This window comes from Gigantopelta aegis, chromosome 3 (genome assembly GCF_016097555.1).
Source record: "Gigantopelta aegis isolate Gae_Host chromosome 3, Gae_host_genome, whole genome shotgun sequence".
Taxonomy (NCBI): domain Eukaryota; kingdom Metazoa; phylum Mollusca; class Gastropoda; order Neomphalida; family Peltospiridae; genus Gigantopelta; species Gigantopelta aegis.
Genome location: NC_054701.1, coordinates 11,246,661 through 11,268,198, shown reverse-complemented (window position 1 = coordinate 11,268,198; position 21,538 = coordinate 11,246,661). Strand labels below are relative to the sequence as shown.

Below are 21,538 nucleotides of genomic sequence, written 5' to 3'. Positions count from 1 at the left end.
CTCAAAATTTCAATTGTATCTCGAAGGGGATTTGTGCTGTATTGGTCATTCTCAAAGAGAATGTTACACCCCTGCACCACGGTGAGGTTACAGCACGCGCAGGGACTGGTCAAGCCACATCGTGATGTGATCAAGAATGTCTAATTTAGCTAACCGCTGGAAAATATCCTGAAGTACATTGCCTAGACTGTGCTGGTTTTGTTCTTGTGTACCAGGATACTGACCGTACAACATTTCACCCGAGCTGGCCAACGATTGTATTGTTTTAACCATGGACACTCCCTGGGCGCAAGCTTGGTCTGCCATTATAACACACGCGCGCGCGCGGTATACCTACCCAAAAAGTACCTTTTCGAAGTAATTTTGCCAGTTCTATCGCCCTTGGTTGCTATTCGTTTGAACCGGAAGATATTCTGGCCTGGACAGAGGTGATCGCATATGATCATTATGTAATATAAGAAAGCTACAGGATGAATTCCACTTTATACCTGTGTGTCCATTGTTCATTGAATTGCGTGTGAAATATATTAAGAAATGTTATTACATTAACCCTTCAGTTTTCAAACTTATCCAATTATTACGCATCCCTAGCGGCAAAGTTATTAACAACATCTGTAAATTTCTTTATGCTGCTACAGCAAAGCGTAGAACTTTACTGTAAATATACTCTACTGTGTCCTCCATTAGAATCAGTCGTCCTATACATATATCTCTACATGTGGGTCATTCCGTGACAAATCACCCAAAGGGTTTAACCCCCTAAGATTTGGTTGAAATGTGATTTCTAGAGAGAATTTGGCTGAAAAAGCTTAATTTTCAAAGATGAGCTCAATCGGACCAGCTGTTTGGGGGTTACAGCCCGCCCATTTTGGCAAAAATCACCACAATTGGGCGAGGGGCCCTATATTTGAACGTCCATAAGTAAGTAACCACTGGTCCAATATTGATGGGAATGGCATGTCTTGAATGGGAATTGCCTAAGGATTCCAAATCTTGGTAGATGTATGGTAAAGTGTGATGACCTTTTGACCTTGAATTTGATCTTGTTGCCCTCGTGACCTTGAATTAAAATTGGTCAGAATTATAGCCCAACATGTTGTCTACAAAATAAAACAGAACCAGAGGTGTAATATTCCTCTGTAGTCCACAAAAGCAAATCAAAAAACCTTTTCCATGCAATTTAACTTCAATTTAGTTAGTACCCCGTTAAGGATAATTCCCACTGACTATGAGTAGACATACAAACTACTGACCACATTGAACAATAATTAATGGAAATTAAAACAGTCGATTGTCTCAGATTTTTGTAGAAGCCATGCCCATATTGACGATTTATGTCAAATTTGTCAATATTGCAAATATTGGAATGTTCTCTAAGTATATACCTCAAACCTCAACTATAGATGATATATACCATAATTACGAAACGTAGGCCCCTAACTGACCAGTTTCCATGTGTTATAATGAATGCATTCATTATATAAACCTAGTTCATGGATACTGTTCTATGCTTTAGTACATAGTTACATTCATTTAACACCAGGTGTGAACCCCTAACAACCACATGTTCATCAAGGTATGGAGTGCCACCCTAGTACGTTTGCTTAAATGTCAATAAACCGGGCGCCGTGACCTCGATTAATTTGCAAAGTTATCAAATTCTTAAAGTATGTGATCTGAAAAATATCACATACTTTGATTGCACTTAAAATGTAAGATACATTTATTTATTTATAACCCATATGGTTGTTTGGAAATTCCCAAACTCGTTTTTATAAATTTCGTACGGCACTCCCGCTCATGTAATATATATATATATATATATATATATATATATATATATAATATATATATATATATATATATATATATATATATATATATATATATATATATATATATATATATATATATATATATATATATATACAAACACCTTAATTATACAGACACTGACATTCTGAAGAAGAATATATCAATGCGATGTAATTTAGTCATCAACAATATGTTACAATGGTAGCAAAGTAAGAAAAGTTTCCTTAAGTAGCATCTTTGAATGTTCACATGGATGCGTATTAAAACTAAAATAATTTTATAAAAATATATATGTAGTCTCTCCTGTATGTATATGCACATACTTGTGGTGACAACATTAGGTTGGTGTATATTAGTTAATTTTGATAGCTAAACATTATTCGCAACGGAATATTAGAACAAAATACTTTAAACAGACTGGTAACAGGCCGGTACGCAGGTGGGGAGGGGGGGGGTGCGAGGGGTGCATCCGCACTCCCATAGTCTGCCGAGGTCCGTCCATTTCAAATTTACTTCCCAGAATGCAGGAAAATGTATCTCCTGCATTCTAGATTTTAAAAAAATTCGGGGGAGGGGGGCATGCCCCCGGACCCCCCTAGCAACTCCGGCCGTCGATTACGCCCCCGCCCCCCCCCCCCACCCATATAAATTTCTGCGTACGGGCCTGTGGTATCAAATTCAAATACATTGCGAAACATTGCGGATTGTTTTTTCGTCTTCCTTTTTTTTTAATCCTTCTTTTAACTAGCTGTAGAACACCCTATATCACTGTATGCTGTTTTGATTTTTACCTTCGCCCCACCCCTCTTATCAAATAGTCTTTGCACGGCCTATATCATTGTATGGTGGTTAATTTTTACCCCCGCCCCACCCCTCTTATCAAATAGGCTTCGCACGGCCTATATCATTGTATGTTGGTTCGTTTTTACCCCCGCCCACCCCTCTTATCAAATAGGCTTCGCACGGCCTATATCATTGTATGTTGGTTTGTTTTTACCCCCGCCTCACCCCTCTTATTAAATAGGTTTCGCACGGCCTTGCAGGAATATTTTATTTCTCAACTTTACGGAGTCACATGACTCGAGTCTCTTGTACGAAAATAGCCGATTGTGACAAAACAAATACATATTACGATTTTATCGGTTGCTATGCAATCGCCTGTTCTCCTGGCTATTCTCATACGAAGCACTCGTGTCGTGTGGCCTCGCCTTTAGAAAGCTGCTTAGAAATTGAATTGCAAACACATTTGAAGTACATAAAATTATTTGAAAATACAAAGATACGACAAATTAAATTCAGTTTATTGCGACATAATTGCTATATAGGTGTGTTACACATGAAATATGTAGATACTTGTTTATCTGTGATCGTTATGAACTTACACACGTCTAGGTAACAACATAGGCACTTTTCACATTCATTCGTTTCAGAGCCGGTTTTTCATAGTAGCACGTGCTACGGGCCCCGCGCTTCAGGGGGACCCGCGGTGATGTGTACATTTATTTTCCCAGGTCATTTATTCCCTCACCTAAAGGGAGTTGCAAAATATATATCTTGGGAAGGGGGCCCGCTGTTATTTGTGCTAAAGACACCGCGAATAACAGCGGTCCCCCTTTCCAGGATATATATTTTGCAACACCCTCCGGGAGAGGGGGACAATGACCTGGGGAAAATAAATGTTACAGGCCCCGCGGATTCTTAAATTGATATTTAAACATCATCTTAAACCCGATCACCCTACAACTGCGTCACTGACAATATACACTGAGACACAGAAATTAGGGAACAGTTCTTATTGGAGACCAAATTTCAGTCACTATTAGCGTCGTAATGTTTGTATCAAGTTCAAAGATGTATTTTTGGACTGAATGGCAGTAATGTGATATTCAATGTCCGTTACTCGTTTACTTCTTGACACTGTGTGTGTGTGGGGGGGGGGGGGGGCGAGACGTAGCCCAGTGGTACAACGCTCGCTCGCTGTGCGGTCGGTCTGGGATCGATCCCCGTCGGTGGGCCCATTGGGCTATTTCTCGTTCCAGCCAGTGCACCACGACTGGTACATCAAAAGCCGTGGTATGTGCTATCCTGTCTGTGGGATGGTGCATATAAAAGATCCCTTGCTGTTAATCGAAAAGAGTAGCCCATGAAGTGGCGACATCGGGTTTCCTCTCTCAATATGGGTGATCCTTAACCATATGTCTGAGGCCATATAACCGTAAATAAAATGTGTTGAGTGCGTCGTTAAATAAAACATTTCTTTATTTCTATATCACTAACAACTAACCACTAACTCACTGTCTTGAACAGACAGCCCAAACAGCTGAGGTGTGTGCGCAGGAGAGCGTGCTTGAACCGTATTTGGATATAAGCACGAAAATATGTATAGATCAAATGAGAACAAAATGTCCGTCCACAGACACTGTGGATGAGAGTTTTGGTTGCAGTCACTATCTCCTGTTAGTGATGGTGTGATCCCTTATTTATTTCCATCAGTATACGAACCCAATGATCTCCCCAGTAATTGCTGTCCTATAGACGAGGCACTAGATATTCATGGAATCAACCTCTGCCTTGTACAGAGGTACGTTCTTTGTCGTGGATAACGGTTCTGTCCTTCAGATCTTCAATTCACTGGTCCAGTCACACCATCATCTTGACCATTGCCACTGCCATGTTTCAAACATGCACATTGATTTTTCTAATTATAAAAGAAAGTTTGTTTTGTTTAACGACACCACTAGAGCACATTGATTTATTAATCGGGTCGGCTATTGGATGTCAAACATTGGTAATTTTGACTAGTAGTCTTAGAGGGGAAACCCGCTACATTTTTCATTAGTAGCAAGGGATCTTTTTTATGCACCATCCCACAGACAGGATAGCAGATACCACGGCCTTTGATATACCACTCGTGGTGCACAGGCTGGAACGAGAGACGGGGATCCATCCCAGACCGATTGTGCATGAAGTGAGCGCTTTACCAGTCTAGGCTGCGTCCCGCCTCCTGTAATTACGAAACGCTAACATGATGTCTAACCATTGTCATTGGCATCTTTCAAACGTCCATATAGATTTTTCTAATTATCAAACTGTAACATTGTGAGCAGCACGCCCCGCACGTGATGGGCAAGGCTCGGACGGCAGTCTGTTGTAAGTACCAGATCGTAAACCCGTCTGTCCTGATCTGCTGTCGTCGTCGACAAAACCCGACCTATCGTAGGCAGCCGATCTGTCAAACGATAGTAACAGACTGGGCTCCCTTCTGATGAAGTGAACCAGTCGTTCCCACAGAGGCCTTCTGGCCCTGGGTTCGTCCGACCATTCAATGTAGTCTGGCACAGTAAGGAGTTGAAACAGACACGGGCTCATGTGATGGTGGTCGATGCTGCCCAGCTTCACCACGATCAGGATGTCCTTGCATTGTGACCGGAGTTGTCTCTGGATGACGGCCAACTCGAAGCGACACCACTGACTATCAGCGAAATGTTTTGACAGGAGTATGATGAACTTTCTGCTAGAGTTCACACAGTGCACAATGTCGTCTGCAATAAGACCGCCGAGCTGAAAGTCTCTTTGGTGAATGCACAGCTTGAGATGTTCCTTGTTCTCTAGCTGAGGGATTGCATGGTGGAGGATCCAGTGGAGATCTTTGTTGTCGTAAGCTATGAATGCATCAAATTCGTACTCCACGGCCTCTTCCGACTGTCTTGGTGATCTGCTACTGCGCACCGTGTACAGGAAATAGCGCAAATGCCATCTGTAGAGCTACAATACGGTTCCAACAAACATGACAACTATAAAGAAAGACAAAACAAACGTGATGGTAGTAATCATGTCCATTGGAAGTAAACATTTCTGCTGTCCAATTTTTGTTGCATATGTCGATATGTGTAGGTTCTTCTCAGACGACGGACTAGCACACTGATACAGCTGACTCGACTGGTGAAATGTGTCGTTTTCTCGTGTCCTTGCAAACAAATCCAGAAACCACAGCAAGTCACAGGTACAATCAAAAGGATTTAGGGCCAGATTTACTTTCATTTCAGTTACATTTTCTGGTAAGGAACTTTTTGCAACCGACGTGATGTAATTGGCTTTCAAGCTGATCCAGAGCAAGTTGTTAGGAAAATAGCTTTTCTCCAAGACTGTGATTTCGTTGCCTGTCAAGTCTAAATGTGAAAGTTTGTCGAACGATGACAGTGCTGTTGGATACATTCCAAGCCCGCAGTTTGCTAAACTTATGTGTGTTGCTCGACGGTAGATTGGTCTAAATAATTTTGTTAAGTATTTCTGACTAGTTTTAATCATATTATTGTCGGAAAGATCAACCTGAACCAAACTGTCACAACCGATAAACATACCACTAGATATTGGATGGTGCTTAAAAAAATGCAATTTGTTATTTTTTAATGAAATGCTCTTCACTTTGCTGTTGTTAAAAGCATTATTTTCAATTGTTTTTACACTACACAAACCAGAGAGCCTAATGGTGTTTAGTTTATGTAAAGAGGCAAACGCATTACTGTAAATCTTTTTGACAGGGTTCTGCGACAGATCTATGACCTTAAGGTTAGGAAAAGACCTCAAGAACTCCGTGTTGAGATATAAAACATCATTGTGCTTCAGATAAAGTCTCTGTATCTTTGGACATTTATTTCCGACAATGATGGACACTTTATTATTGTTGATTTTAAGGGTGTGTACGCTAACGTCGGGATCTAAGTACAACTCGGATATGAAATTGTACGAAAGATCAACGTATCCTAGACTCCCGAGCGGACGAAATACAGACATGTTGAACGATTTAAAGTTATTAATTTCCATAGTTATGTACATAACACCTGTATTATTGAGGCTTTCAAAAAAGAATTCGTCTACGTGCTGTAATGACATGTTGTTCATTGCCAGGTACCTGAAGTATTGCTTATTGAGATACCTAAAGGCAGTCTTTAAGAAGTAGATTGGTACGTCATTTTCATTTAAAATCAACTTCTTCAGCTGCGACAGGTTGATAAAAGCATCCTCTGAAATGTTGGTAATGCTATTATGTGTGACGTCTAGTGCTTCTAATTTGAGTTTTGGGTAGGATATGTTCACGAACGTGTTCATGGTTATTTCGCCAAGAATATTATTTTTGAAAATAAGAGTCGTCACATAGCGTGGTAACTGTGGTATGTGCGCCAGGTTTCTGTTTGAACAGTCAGCTATACCTGTAGTGCGGTTCACATAACAACCTATCTCCTCTGAATACCCTAGCCCAATAGTGATCCATAATACTAGAACTATCGACAAGCGCAGCATGGTTAATCACTAGTGTATTGTTGGTGGTGGTGGTGGTAGTGATGGTGGAGCGCACTGCAGTCAATTATTGTTCCCGTTAGCACAGTCAAATTATTGTTCCTGTTGGCACACTGAAATTATTTACAGTTCTCGTTAGCACACTGAAATTAATTACTGTTCCCGTTATCACAATGAAATTAATTACTGTTCCCGTTAGCACACTGAAATGATTATTGTTCTCGTTAGAACACTGAAATAATTATTGTTCTCGTGAGCACACAGAAATTGTAATTGTTCTCGTAAGCACACTGAAATAATTATTGTTCTCGTGAGCACACAGAAATTAATTATTGTTCTCGTTAGCACACTGAAATTATTGTTCTCGTGAGTACACAGAAATTATTGTTCTCTTGAGCACACAGAAATTAATTAGTGTTCTCATTAGCACACTGAAATTATTGTTCTCGTGAGTACACAGAAATTATTGTTTTCGTGAGCACACAGAAATTAATTATTGTTCTCATTAGCAACTTGTTACTTACATGGTGGTGAGTTTGGTTCTTTAGCACACTGGAATTATATATGGTGGTTTGGCTTTAGCACACAGTCACACTGGAATTGGTTCATGTTAGTAAAAAATCACATAATATATGGTGTCTTCAATTGGCACGAAGGTATCGTGCTTTTCGTTGGCAAACAGATATCACTTATTGTTCTTGCTAGCAACCGCGATCATATATGGAATATGGAATTAATTACTGTTCTTGTTAGAAAACTGAAGATAGTTGTCCACGTTGGGAAGCTCCAGTGATATAATGGTGGTTTTACCGTAACACCCAGACATCACATAAGGTGGCCATTGTTAGTACACCAAATGGCAAACTGGCTCTCATCGGTATGTATGGGAATCACGTGGTGATATTCCTTAGTAAATCCAATCACATAAACTGGTTCACGTTAGCATCCTGGAATTGCAATATAGTGAATCAACTTGACACTCTAAAATTACAACATTGTGGCGAATCAACTTGGCACACTAGAATCGGACTCTTTTCGTTACGAAACTGCAATCAAATTGTCAAATACACATCGCGTGTAGCAAATGACTCGAACTTCCTGGTTCATATCTTTCACAGGACATGCAAATTACAACATCCTGAAACGAACATGTTTCTCGTTGCAAAACCAAATACTAGTGGACATACAATGCAGTTTCACATTATGTTCATCTCGTGTTTGGATTCATACAAGGAAGTAAACACGCTTCCTATGTTATTGTGGTCCTGTAACACCGAAGCAGTCCCATGGCTTAAAGGGGCAGTCCTCAGTTTGCTGCAATTTTAAGATGTTATCGACTAACAGAGACTGTTTAACGATTGTAATTACATATCAAATGTATTCTTTTCCTGCATAAAATGTTAGTGGCTGTATATTAAACGTGTTTTTGATCGTTTTAGTATTTGTTCTAGGTTAAATTTCATTTTATTTCTTAAAATATTTTTGTTTAAATTATTTGAAGACAAAATCCAGTTTGGGCTTCTTATAGATATTAAGACGACCAGAAACACATTGACTATACAGACACTGATATTCTAAACAAGAAAATATATTTAATGCGTATTTTTTTACTTTACGTTAAAAGATTTTATTTGTCGGAAACATCTTACAATGCAGGAAACTCAGGACAGTCCCTTTAATGACGACAGCACCGAGGCCGGATTGACCTGTCTAATCTATACCCCATGGGTCTCTCACAGTTATCAGTGTGTTCGCGTCTACAGATATAGTGGTCGGAAGAAATGAAGGAATTCTTAAATACTAAATCGACTGCGGCCAAAACTGGCATCCACGAAATAAAGAAGTTAACAGCGATACTACCAGTCAGTTCAACAGTAATGATATTAAAAGTTCAAATTCAGAATGTTTTATGTGTTCTAGGGTTGACCATCCTGTTAAAATGAGTGGCGCATTCCATGTATAGAACAAAACATAACACACACACGCACTCTCTCTCTCTCTCTCTCTCTCTCTCTCTCTCTCTCTCTCTCTCCTCTCTCTCTCTCTCTCTCTCTCTCTCTCTCTCTCTCTTATTGAGTAGCCAAATTCCTATTATTAGGACGGTAAGAAATACCACATTACATAGCAGTCACAACAATTTTAGTAATCAATTAAATTTGGATTCATATTATGTGCTCCCTTATTTCTTCCCATCAGTATATTTTAATACGAAAATAACTTTTATAGACAACAATATGCCTTGCAGAAGCCCGACAGGTACGTTTTTTTGGCGGACCAGGCAGTAGAAACAAGTACTCCGTGTACCATTGTAAAACGTTATCAGTAAATGGGAACGGCCCCTTTGCGACATTATCGCATATCACGTGGATTTGGTCAAGGTCCAGTTTGTAGAGCCATTATAGATAAAACTTCGTTTTGCTCAACATCACCACTCGGCCCCGTGATAACAATGTCTGTTGGGGGCACAATCTCAACTCGAGGGGTAGTCTCGGGTGGGGTGGGGTGGGGTGGGGGGGGGGGGGGGGGTATGGACACAAACCATAATTTTAACTGTATTTATATCGAATAGGAGAGAAACCGTATATTTTCATCCTCCTACGGGCCTGCCACTAGAGCACATTGATTTATTAATCATCGGCTATTGAAAGTCAAACATTTGGTGACTTGTTAGATGAAGGGGCGGGACGTAGCCCAGTGGTACAGCGTTCGCTCGGTGGGCCCATTGGGATATTTCTCGTTCGAGCCAGTGCACCACGATTGGTATATCAAAGGCCGTGGTATGTACTACCCTGTCTGTGGGATGGTGCATATAAAAAATCCCTTGCTGCTAATCGGAAAGAGTAGCCCATGACGTGGCAACAGCGGGTTTCCTCTCTTAATATATACCTGTGTGGTTCTTAACCATATGTCTGACGCCATATAACCGTAAATAAAATGTGCTGAGTGCGTCGTTAAATAAAACATATCTTTCTTTCTTTCTTTTCTTTGTTATAAGAAGACTTAGCAGCAAGGGATCTGTTATATCATTTTTTCACAGATAGGATAGGAACTAACTGCTCCATGTTGCAAGATATAATTACAATATTGGCCGCCAAACAAATGGAGGATATTTTCCAAAATTACCCAAACTGTAACATTGACATAATTTCAACATCTATTTCAACATAACGTGTATGTGATACTGGATCTTATTGGATGTCATAAATGTAATGCCAGTCACGGGAGGAGTCATGAAAATCACAAGATGTTAATATCGTGTTGGACATCCTCTAGCGTCAATACAAGCATTACGCCTCTGACACGTGGTTCGTATAAGGCAGCCTATCGTCACCCGTGGAATCTGGTGCCACTCTCCCTGCATCCTGCAGTGCCTAATGCTACCAGCGTTCGTGGTGGTTGTCGACGTTGCTGAATACGTCTACCAAGAATATCCCTCACGTGTTCTATGGGCGAAAGGTCGGGATTTGATGTCTTGACCAACAACAGTACGGCGAGCTCTGATGTTGTCATCCTGGAACACAAATCCTGTGCCATGTCGACGAGCATATGGTAGAACATGACGCTTCGTGATGTTATCTATGTAGTACAGACCTGTAACTCTCCTTTGACAAATGTGGAGATATGTTCTGCGTGTTATGGTGACGACATCCCACACCATTATTGACTTACTTCCATATACCGATCATGAGGTACGATAGCAGCCTCTTGGTAGCGTTCACTAGCCTGCGCCAAACCCTTACACGACCGTCGTTAAGTCCAGATTAAACCTGAATTCGTCACTAAACATGATATTTTACCAATTACTGTTTGTCCATGTTATTCTAGCTGAGTTTGGCTATGTCTTGCCGTTACGGGTAAAGCCCAGTTCTCACTTGAACGATTTTTCGTACAACTGCGGTGCGACTAAAAGATTGTACAGCCGTGCGATTCCCGTACGAATTACCTAGGTCCCCCCCCCCCTCCCCCGCGCAGTCTCACTTGTGGAACTGCCATGCGACTGCCTTTCTGCACCGGGCTCGCATACGCTCGCATGAGATTTGCACAGGTTGCACGACAGTCTGATGGATGTCGCACGGGAGTCGCAGGGGGTCCGCTGGGAGTCGCACATCTCGGCTCCCTTAAGACTCACTTACGACTCCCGTGCGACCTATCATACTGCCGTGCGACTGCTTTGCAACCTCTATGCGACCAATGCGAACTGTGCGAACCTAGAGACAGCCGTACGATAATTTTAAACATTTGAAAATGTCGCACCGGCATGCGACATGTTCGAAATACACACGACACTCCTACAACGTGTGCGAATCATCAACAAACTGCCGTGCGACTCCCGCACGCCCTGTACGATTTGGTGGTCGCAAGGAATTCGCGTAGAAAATTGTTCAAGTGAGAACGGGGTTTAAAGGAAAGCACGGTCTACAGTCGCGTACCAAAGCAGCATGCCGGCGGTTACGAATTGTTTGTGTGCAGAGACCGATCTCTGTTGTCTGTTGGAGTTGCTGTTGTAGCCGAGTTGCATTGATGAGGTGATTAAGACCCATACTTGAGTCTAGACTCACAAAGGTTTATAAGCACCAAAGTGATTTCTGGCATCTGAATCTTAAAGCGGCAGTATCGGAAATATTTTTATTATTTAAGCATATAGAACAGAAAATCCAATTACGTTTGGTGCATATATGACGCCGTACTCCGCATTGGTTTATCTACGCTGGCTTATCCAGGTCAAAAACAAAGCCAGTATTTTGAAAGTGGGACACTTTTGACGGGCTCGTACCGATCTCGGTTTTCATTGGCTTATCACAAGTATAGAATTCCTCAACAAGAGATCACGTGAGATTTCGCAATTTTTGAACAAATTTAACCGTCTTGATTGAGGGGTCGTCTCATATCTCTAAAACATATTTATATCCATAGAGGTATGGTACAACGCCTTTCCAGGGATCAGTGGGTGGGGGATTTGCCTTGAAATTTTGACAGTGGCCAGCTGTTGGCATACGCGTTACATGTAAGGGGGTGTTACTAATTACGTAACGCTCTAGGGGTAGAGGAAGAGTTTACTGTGTTTGATTTACGTAACATTTTTCAAGACTATATGATAGTTTTATTCATTACTTAGACCTAAAAAGGTGTTTTCTGGAAATGCGCGGTCAGTCTAGGATCGATCCCCATCGGCGGGTATTTAAAAGACCATGGTATGTGATATCCTGTCTGTGGGATGGTACATATAAACGATCCCTTGCTTAAAAAAAATGTGGCGGGTTTCCAAGGCGCGTGTGCAGGGATTTCAGCGGGGTTGGGTTATAGATTGTGTTGAGCGAAGTTTATATGGGGCCATGCTCCCCCAAAAAATACATTTCATTTTTTTTAAGCTTGGGCAAGTAAGGGTTTCGACCTCCAATACCCTCCCCCTGCACATGCACCCGATTCCTCTCTAAGATTATATGTCAAAATTACCAAATGTTAGACATCCAACAGCCGATGGAAGGTAGGATAGGATATGTTTTATTTAACGACGCACTCAACACATTTTATTTACGGTTGTATGGGGTCGGATGATATTAAATCAATATGCTTTATCTTTGATGTCGTTAAACAACACCCCCCCCCCCCCCCCAGCTTTACTCTTTCTAAACGAAATAATATTTCTATGAATTTGTCGATTTTAAAACGTAAAATTAAGAAGTGAAAACGTTCATTGTCTACTTTAGTATATTTTATTTTTAAAATATATACATGATTAATTTGTTACTAGTATACAAACTAAACTTTGAAAGTTCTACTAACACTAACAATTCTGAAATAGGAAGGTACGACTGTCGATAATACGTTGTCAAGATCAAACCGGTTTTAACGAAAGACTCTAGTACCGTATCCTCAACCGAACGTTCTTCGTACAGCGCAAGATTTCTCTTTTAATGTTTTGAGACGAACACTACAATCTGAAATCGGCAAACGCACGTGTTAACTGAAACTGACAACAGGCTGTCGTTTGTGCTTTGCCGAGCTATGGCGGCACAGGCGACGAATCAAGCGTATACGTTTGACGATATCCGTTCATAGTGAACACCCACGAGTTTTTTAAAAATGCATTTGAGCTTGTATTTCATATTTGTACATGATGTTATAATATGGTAACCAGAAAATGTAACTTTATGATTATTCACAATTTGCTCGTTCGATTCGTTTTTAAACATCGATTTATACAATAAATAGTATCAAACGGTCATGAATATAGTATATGTTTTTATCACCAACCTACAATTACCGTGGCATTTCTTGGAATCGAGTGAAAATGTAAACATTTACGACGCCATGGCCTAATGTTACTAGTGTATAAATACATCAAATGATGCACGTATTCGTTGAATACATAGTTTACGGTACATTTAAAGCTGAGCATAATATAAAATGCAATGTCAAGAGATACTATTATATACTATATACCATTTAGAAGCTACTGACTACCGGTATAACGAGTGGAGCGAGTTTAACGATTCAGTGCTGGGTGTAAGGCCACCACACTGGCTAGCGGTATAACGAGTGGAGCGAGTTTAACGATTCAGTGCTGGGTGTAAGGCCACCACACTGGCTAGCGGTATAACGAGTGGAGCGAGTTTAACGATTCAGTGCTGGGTGTAAGGCCACCACACTGGCTAGCGGTATAACGAGTGGAGCGAGTTTAACGATTCAGTGGTGGGTGTAAGGCCACCACACTGGCTAGCGGTATAACGAGTGGAGCGAGTTTAACGATTCAGTGGTGGGTGTAGGGCCACCACACTGACTAGCGGTATAACGGGTAGACGAGTTTAACGATTCAGTGGTGGGTGTAAGGCCACCACACTGACTAGCGGTATAACGAGTGGAGCGAGTTTGACGATTCAGTGGTGGGTGTAAGGCCACCACACTGACTTCTATAACACTAGGGCGGGACATAGCCCAGTGATAAAGCGCTCGCTCGAGGCGCGGTCGTTCTGGGGTGTCGGGCCACCACTGGGCTATTTCTCGTTCCAGCCAGTGCACCACCACTGGTATAATCAAATGTTGGTAACGCCCTTCAGTGGGATGGTGCATAAAAAAATCACCTGACTAGCTGTATATACGGGTAAAAGAGTTGCCGATGAAGTGGCGACAGCGCGTTTCCTCCTCAATGATCTAAAAGTAAAGTTTGTTTTATTTAACGACGCCACTAGAGCACATTGATTTTTAATCTTATCATCGGCTATTGGACGTCAAAAAGTTTCATTCTGATTCTGTGGTAGAGGAAAAGGCCACCACATAGGCTACTCTTCACTACGACGGCAGCAAGGGCCAGTTTTATTTGCGCCGTCCCGCAGGCAGGATAGCGCATGGCCTTTGTTGGGATTGGATCTCTGGTCGGTGGGCAAGTGGTTTACCACTACCCATTGAGCAAAGTCCGTGGCACTCACTCAGGGTCTGGAGATGGTGCTGGATTAAAAGATCCCTTGCTGTGGGGATCCGAACCCAGACCTACCAGCCTGTAGAAGATGCCTGCCACGACGCCACCGAGTCCGGTCTCTCAATATCTGTGTGGTCCTTAACCATATGTCTGACGCCATATAACCGTATATAAAATGTGTTGAGTGCGTCGTTAAATAAAACATTTCTTTCTTTCTATATCACTAACCACTAACTCACTGTCTTGAACAGACAGCCCAAAAAGCTGAGGTGTGTGCGCAGGAGAGCGTGCTTGAACCGTATTTGGATATAAGCACAAAAATATGTATAGATCAAATGAGAACAAAATGTCCGTCAACAGACAACACAAACGTGTTCTGTGTACGTGTTCAGTGTTCTGTGCTGTATACGTTTGCCCTGCTACTCAAGTGGAAAACGTGGGACTTGGTTTGTCAATAATTCGGTGAATGTGGTAGGGGAACGAGTGTCATTTCATTCATTTGAATGCTTAGTGATGCACGTTTGCTATTTGTGGTTTCCCTTTGGGGTATGGCTAAGCACCCAATTGACACCCTCTCAGTCCGCCCATATGATTGCTCCATATTAACTAGTGTTGAGGGATCGACCCATGCATACACCAGTCGACTGACACTGAACATTGGAGGGGATAGTGGGGGGGGGGGGGCATTTAGCTCAGTCGGTTGAGTGCTCGCTTGAGGTATTTGCGTTACAGGATCGAATCAGCTCGGTGGATCCATTCAACTGATTGTTGTTGTTTTTCCTGTTCCAACCAGTGCACCAACTGGTCAAAGTCTGTGGTATGTGCTCTCCTGTCTGTGGGAAAGTGCATATAAAAGTTCCTTTGCTGCGTTAGAAAAAAAATGTAGAAGGTTTCCTCTGACGACTACGTGTCAGAATTACCAAATGATTAACATCCAATAGCCGATGACTAATTAATCAATCTGTTCTAGTGGTGTCGTTAAATAAAATAAATTTAACTGTAGAATATTGGAAAAGAACATATCTTTCAGAAAGTCGGGTAAGTCAACTGCCAGCTTACCAGATAGTTACACGTGTATCCCAGCAGCTTCTGCTGTCACGAGTGAACTTACTGCACCAAAGTTTCTTGGTCTGATTAAACCCAAGTACCATCTGATAAATGTAGTCATACAAGAAGAAAAAATAAAGAAATCTTTTATTTAACGACGCATTCAACACATTTTATTTACGGTTATATGACGTCAAACATATGGTTAAGGACCACACATATAATGAGAGATGGGTAGTACATACCACGGCCTTTAATATACCAGTCGTGGTACAATGGCTGGAACAAGAAATAGCCCAAATGGGTCCACCGACGGGGATCAATCCCAGACCGACCGCACATCGAGCGAGCGCTGTACCACTGGGCTATGTCCCGCCTCTCATAATAGAATACAGACAAAAGCGTATATCGTTACGGGTGTTAAATTTTGAGGGGGGTAAATGTTTTAAAGTGAAGTTGCAGAGAATATTATTTGTATGTATATATATATATATATATATATATATAGAGATAGAGAGAGAGAGAGAGAGAGAGAGAGAGAGAGAGAGAGAGAGAGAGAGAGAGAGAGAGAGAGAGAGAGAGAGAGAGAGAGAGAGAGAGAGAGAGAGAGAGAGACGCACACACACACATACACACACACACACACACTAAACAGCCATAATAGACATAATTTACAAAATGTGTTATGGTTTCAAAATTGCCGGACGATGGCCAAATATGTCATCATTTTGAAACCATTATGAATAAAGTGCTGGTCCGTATCTTTTAAAGAGGAATGTGCTGAATATGTATGAAGCTTAAATCAAAACAGTAGCAAGGCGAACCCGATACTCCGGTGACAAAGGAAAGTACTGAGATGTCGGACGAGATTCTGTAATCAAATTCGATACGATCATTGAGGTTCATGAGCCGAGAGCTTTTAGCCCAGGTCTGTCGCTGAAAGCAGTACCGTGAAATTACTCCAGTGTTAACGCACAATGCACACAGATTTCGGTTTCGGGCGTAGGTATTCGTGTATATTGTGTGAAACAAAGCAGTCTCAATGGGAAACACTCCACGGATGGGTACGTTTTAGACACAGACTGTTGGTAGTAAAAGCCAGCCTATAGTTTGTACCCTATCACATTTCATAGTGAAACTTAAAACAGGTATAATGTTTATAGTCATAATAGTCACACAATCATCTTTGCCACAGTCATGATGGTAAGTCTTTTGTAATTTTCTTGTAAGGTGTATGCATGAACGTGTATATGTGAGTAAGAACGTGTATTTCTGGGTCTAAATGTATATTTGTGAGTGTGACCGTGCATGTTTTGGTGTGAACGTGTACACGTGAGTGTGCACATATGACACATTCTGAAGGATACTCAACCTCGGTGTGAGCACTGGCCGTGTTCCACATTTTGATTGAGTGTCGTCTGAAGAAAATGTGAAAACAATATTATTTTAGATGAAATATGGTCTTTTCGATTCCACTCTGAACTTGAATGTAATCTTCTGAAGCAAACGAAAAACAATATGTATTTTTAGACGAAATATGGTTTTTTTCGATTCCACCCTGAATTTGTGTTAATATTTTAGAAAGACACTGAATTGTTTTCCAAACTTTAAATTATTTACTTGTGATATTATATAATTGCACATCTTTTTACACTGTTTTATTATAAATATGGAATTTTTATCTTATATAGCCGACATATCTTTAGTGTTGAGGTGTCGTCAGTCATCCATTTGTATATGTGTTGGTGTAATAATAATGACCATTTTTATTGTGTGTGTGCGTATGTGTGTACGTGTGTGTGTGCATATGGACGGGCAAATTCTCATGGTGTTTTTTGAATAGCCCTATGTCTGTAGTTAATACATTATTATAATAGCCCTATGTCTGTAGTTAATAAATTATTATAATACACGTGTGTGTGTATATATACGTGTGTGTGTGTGTGTGTGTATACGCGCGTGTGTGTATATGTTTGTGTGTGTGTGTGTGTGTGTGTGTGTGTGTGTGTGTGTGTGTGTGTGTACGTGTGCTGGTGAGCTGTGAACATTCATTCATTCCTTCATTCTTTAACATCATACCGTATTCCAGGCAAGTTTCTATTACTTGCAATGCCTTGACTTGTAAGTGCACTCTGCACGTCGGGTTTTTTAAAATAATATTTGTAGCAGACCTTGACAGTTTTGACATTACGATTGTACAACGTCTCGCATGTGACTATTATGTACATATTCGGACTTCTCTTGTATACGTGTCATAAATGATAACAAATGTCCATTGTGCTATATTTGTATGCGAGTAGATCGATTCAAATATTAATATTGACGAAAAAAAATTGTGGTCAGTTAACTCCCTTATCGTGCCTACATAAAACTGCAGGTGCGCTGTTTTGCAAACTTCGGATTAATTTGCAATTAAAGCTACTTACTCTTGTTTCCGAGGTACGTACATTTGTGATTTCCTATTACTTTATTTTGATATACTACCAACACCAGAACGACAGGCAACACGCATGATTTGCCAAAATCGATCATGTAAGTCGTAAATAATGTGCAGGTTAAGGGTAAACACCTGTAAAGAGCCGAAAGTAGTTTACATTGACCAGGGCCCCGTTCGCTGAAGCGATCTTATAGTCCATGGGCCAGTGCCGAAATTGGTATCATCTGGGCGGACAAAGTCTTATAGTGTTTTTAATAGCCTGCAGTTAATAAATTGGTATGATAGACTTGTAAGGAGTAGCTTTGTGGTGGATATCACCCAATAAACATAGTGAGGCGAGGACAAATTCTTGGACAATATTTTGGGGTAGGGATAACACAATATGCCATAACGTTGCAACCAATGAACATAGCCGCACAAATTAACACACAAAATGTTTACATAACACTCCTCTACAAACTGATATGTAATACATAATAATGGTGTAATAATTAGGTCACCAGAGGTCAAAAGGTGATGACATTTTGTTGATTTTAAGAATCCGACACATTGGCATTAATGGTACTACTGCTTCATTTATGAGGAACATATTTCAATTCAACTACCTAGAATGTGAATGATAAGACACCCTGTGAGTAATTAAAGGGGTCATGGTTTTGAGAGAAAAAATGTGTCTTTACAACAAACGACAGAAAGTCATATGTACAAAACTAACATAAAAGTATGAAAAACCAATAATTACTTTGAGTGTTAATTTGTGCGGTTATGTTCATTGGCTGCAAAGTTATGATACATTTTGTTATCCCTACCCCAAAATATTGTACAAGAATTTGTCATCGCCTCACTTTGTTTATGAGGTGATATCCACCAAAAAGCTACTCATTACAAAAGTCTATTATAATAATTTATTAACTACAGACATAGGGCTATTCAAAAAACACCATGAGAATTTGCCCGTCCATGTGATACCAATTCGTTAAATTTCAGGCTCTGGCCGATACTAATAGTGTTGCGGTTACCTAAACTTTGTTACGTGCCTTTTACGTAGCCCGGTGGTAAAGCGCTTGCTCGATGCGCGGTCGGTCTATGATCGATCCACGTCAGTGGGTTATTTCTCTGTTCAGCAAGTGCACCACGACTGGTATATCAAAGGCTGTGATATGTGCTATCCTGTCTGTGGGATGGTGCATATATACGATCCCTTGCTACTAATGGAAAAATGTAGCGGGTCTCCTCTATAAGAGAGGCGGGGCGTAGCCCAGTGGTAAAACGTTCGCTTGATGCGCGGTCGGTCTAAGATCGATCCCCATCGGTGGCCCCATTGGGCTATTTTTTTAACAAAGGCCGTCGTATGTATTATCCTGTCTGTGGGATTGTGCATATAAAAGATCCCTTGCTGCTAATCGAAAAGAGTAGCCCATGAAGTGGTGACAGCGGGTTTCCTCTCTCACTATATGTGTGGTCCTTAACCATATGTCTGACGTCGTATAACCGTAAATAGAATGTGTTGAGTGGCGTCGTTAAATAAAACATTTCCTTTCTCTCTAAGACTATGTCAAATTACATATTGTTTGGCATCCAGTAGCCAATGATTAATAAATCAATGTGCTGTAGTGGTGTCGTTAAATAAAAACAAACGTTTTACGTCGCCAGAGCAGTGCAATTTATTAAACTGGTCTAAACATCGCTTGCATATCTTTGCGCAGTCTTTCACGCGTAGAAAACGTTGGATTTGAAGGCTAACCCATGCTTGGCTGGTTGTTTTATTACACACTTATTTAAACCCATTATATCATAATCAGATATTCTCGACCCCTCGTAAAACGGTTACAAATAATGCGTAATATAAATCTCCTAAACACCTGTTAGTGAAAACATAAACCGTTATTTATGATAATACATGCTATAACACACATGTATACGTGCCTTAATGATCTAAAGACTTACTACTGGGAGGTTGGGTTGGTTTGGTTTGTTGGGTTGGGTTTTTTGTTTGTTGGGGGGGGGGGGGGGGGGGGGGGGTTGGGGGAGTGTTGTTGTTTGGGATTTTGTTTAGTTTTTGTTGTTTTGTTTTTGGATTGTTTTGGGTTTTGTTTTGTTTTGTTTGTTTTTGTTTTTTGTTTTTCTGTTGTTGTTTTTTTTGTTCTTGTTGTTGTTTTTTGTTTTTTGGGGGGGGGGGGCGGTTGAGGGGTTTAAAGGGGATAGATATTATTGTACTGAAAGGTCGCAACGGAAATGTCAGATGTGTAATCGGAATAATATAGAGGATGGATATCACTTTATTTTGAAATGTCCATGCATGCAATTACGTGCGATATATATTAATAAATACTACTGGCACAAACCATCTGTGTTTATACTGTTCGAAACAGAGAAGAATTATGTAATATTGGTAAATATCTTAAAAATGCATTATCGTTACGTTTTCAACATATTTAATTTCCCATCCTCCATATATGCACCACTTGTCAAATGCTATTGGATTCTATATGAAATGCACTGGCGTAGGATATAGATTTATAGATATTTATATAAAATGTAATTGTCTGATAAGATTAGCTTGGGTTCTGCAGTATTTTGGTATGTTTGAAATGTTTGTTCTAATAATGTAGTAATCTTTAAATAGTAGTATTTAGGACAGTTATCAATGATAAATAATGATAATTCATGAAAGGTTCATTTGTATTGTATTAAACACCATGTATAGGCCTGATGTTTTTAATGCTTGAACATTATTCTTTATTAACGTGGACTTTTTCATTGGATGTTTTTTTAAATTATTATCTGGGATATGGTAGGGAGGGGTGAAGAATTTGTGTATTTGACTTTTTTTAGTGTCACTTGAAATGCTCTTCTATATGCAAAGTTATGTCTCATTCAATATTCCGCCATCTTGGAATTATGCTAATTAGGTCAACTCCAAAACATCGTATTTGACCTAGAAGTGTTACCCAAACCTTTTCTGAAGGCCTTGGCATATAGAACAAGAAAATTAAGTTAACTCTCTAAAAGAATCATGTACGCAAACTACCCAATACCCCCCCACACACACACACACACAACACCCACACCCCCACCCCCACCCCGAGCCTATACTACACCTTCCTACGCCACTGAAATGTATGCCTATGACCCGGAAGGGGTAAAGCTAATAAACTACTACTACGTCGCCAGACCAGATGCATTTGCGCTATGTATGTTCTGCATAGCGGCCGCATGCCTTGATGTAGCCTTCAACGACAATACTGACAGTAGAAGCCGTTAAATATTTAAAGGCTAATCCATGTTTGATTGCGTTTTATTACACGCCAATGTAATCTCTTTATATAACAACCAGATATCCTTGATCCCATAAAACGGACTTCTTTATTACAAACAATGCGCAGTAAAGACCTGCATTAAAGGCGCTTCGCCCTGAAAATAACTGAAGCAATATTTCACTTCATATTTTACTTAGTGTTAGAAATATTCTATATACACTCGTGTCATGTGCGCATTCATTAGTTTACGGAGGCTGTTGAAAT

General features: G+C 40.5%; 2 protein-coding genes across 2 annotated transcripts; both read right to left on the bottom strand.

The window, feature by feature from the left end:
- Positions 1-4,717: 4,717 nt before the first annotated feature.
- Positions 4,718-5,556, bottom strand: LOC121368482 (toll-like receptor 6; the record flags this gene model as incomplete). The annotated part of the gene is made up of 1 exon (XM_041493216.1): positions 4,718-5,556. A coding segment is annotated over one exon (657 nt), but the record flags the coding sequence as incomplete, so codon positions are not given.
- On the bottom strand, positions 5,473-6,924 carry LOC121368481 (toll-like receptor 3). The gene has a single exon (XM_041493215.1). The coding sequence runs from the start codon at positions 6,922-6,924 to the stop codon at positions 5,581-5,583; it is 1,344 nt and encodes a 447-aa protein (XP_041349149.1). The 3' UTR covers positions 5,473-5,580.
- Between the last annotated feature and the right edge of the window lie 14,614 nt (positions 6,925-21,538).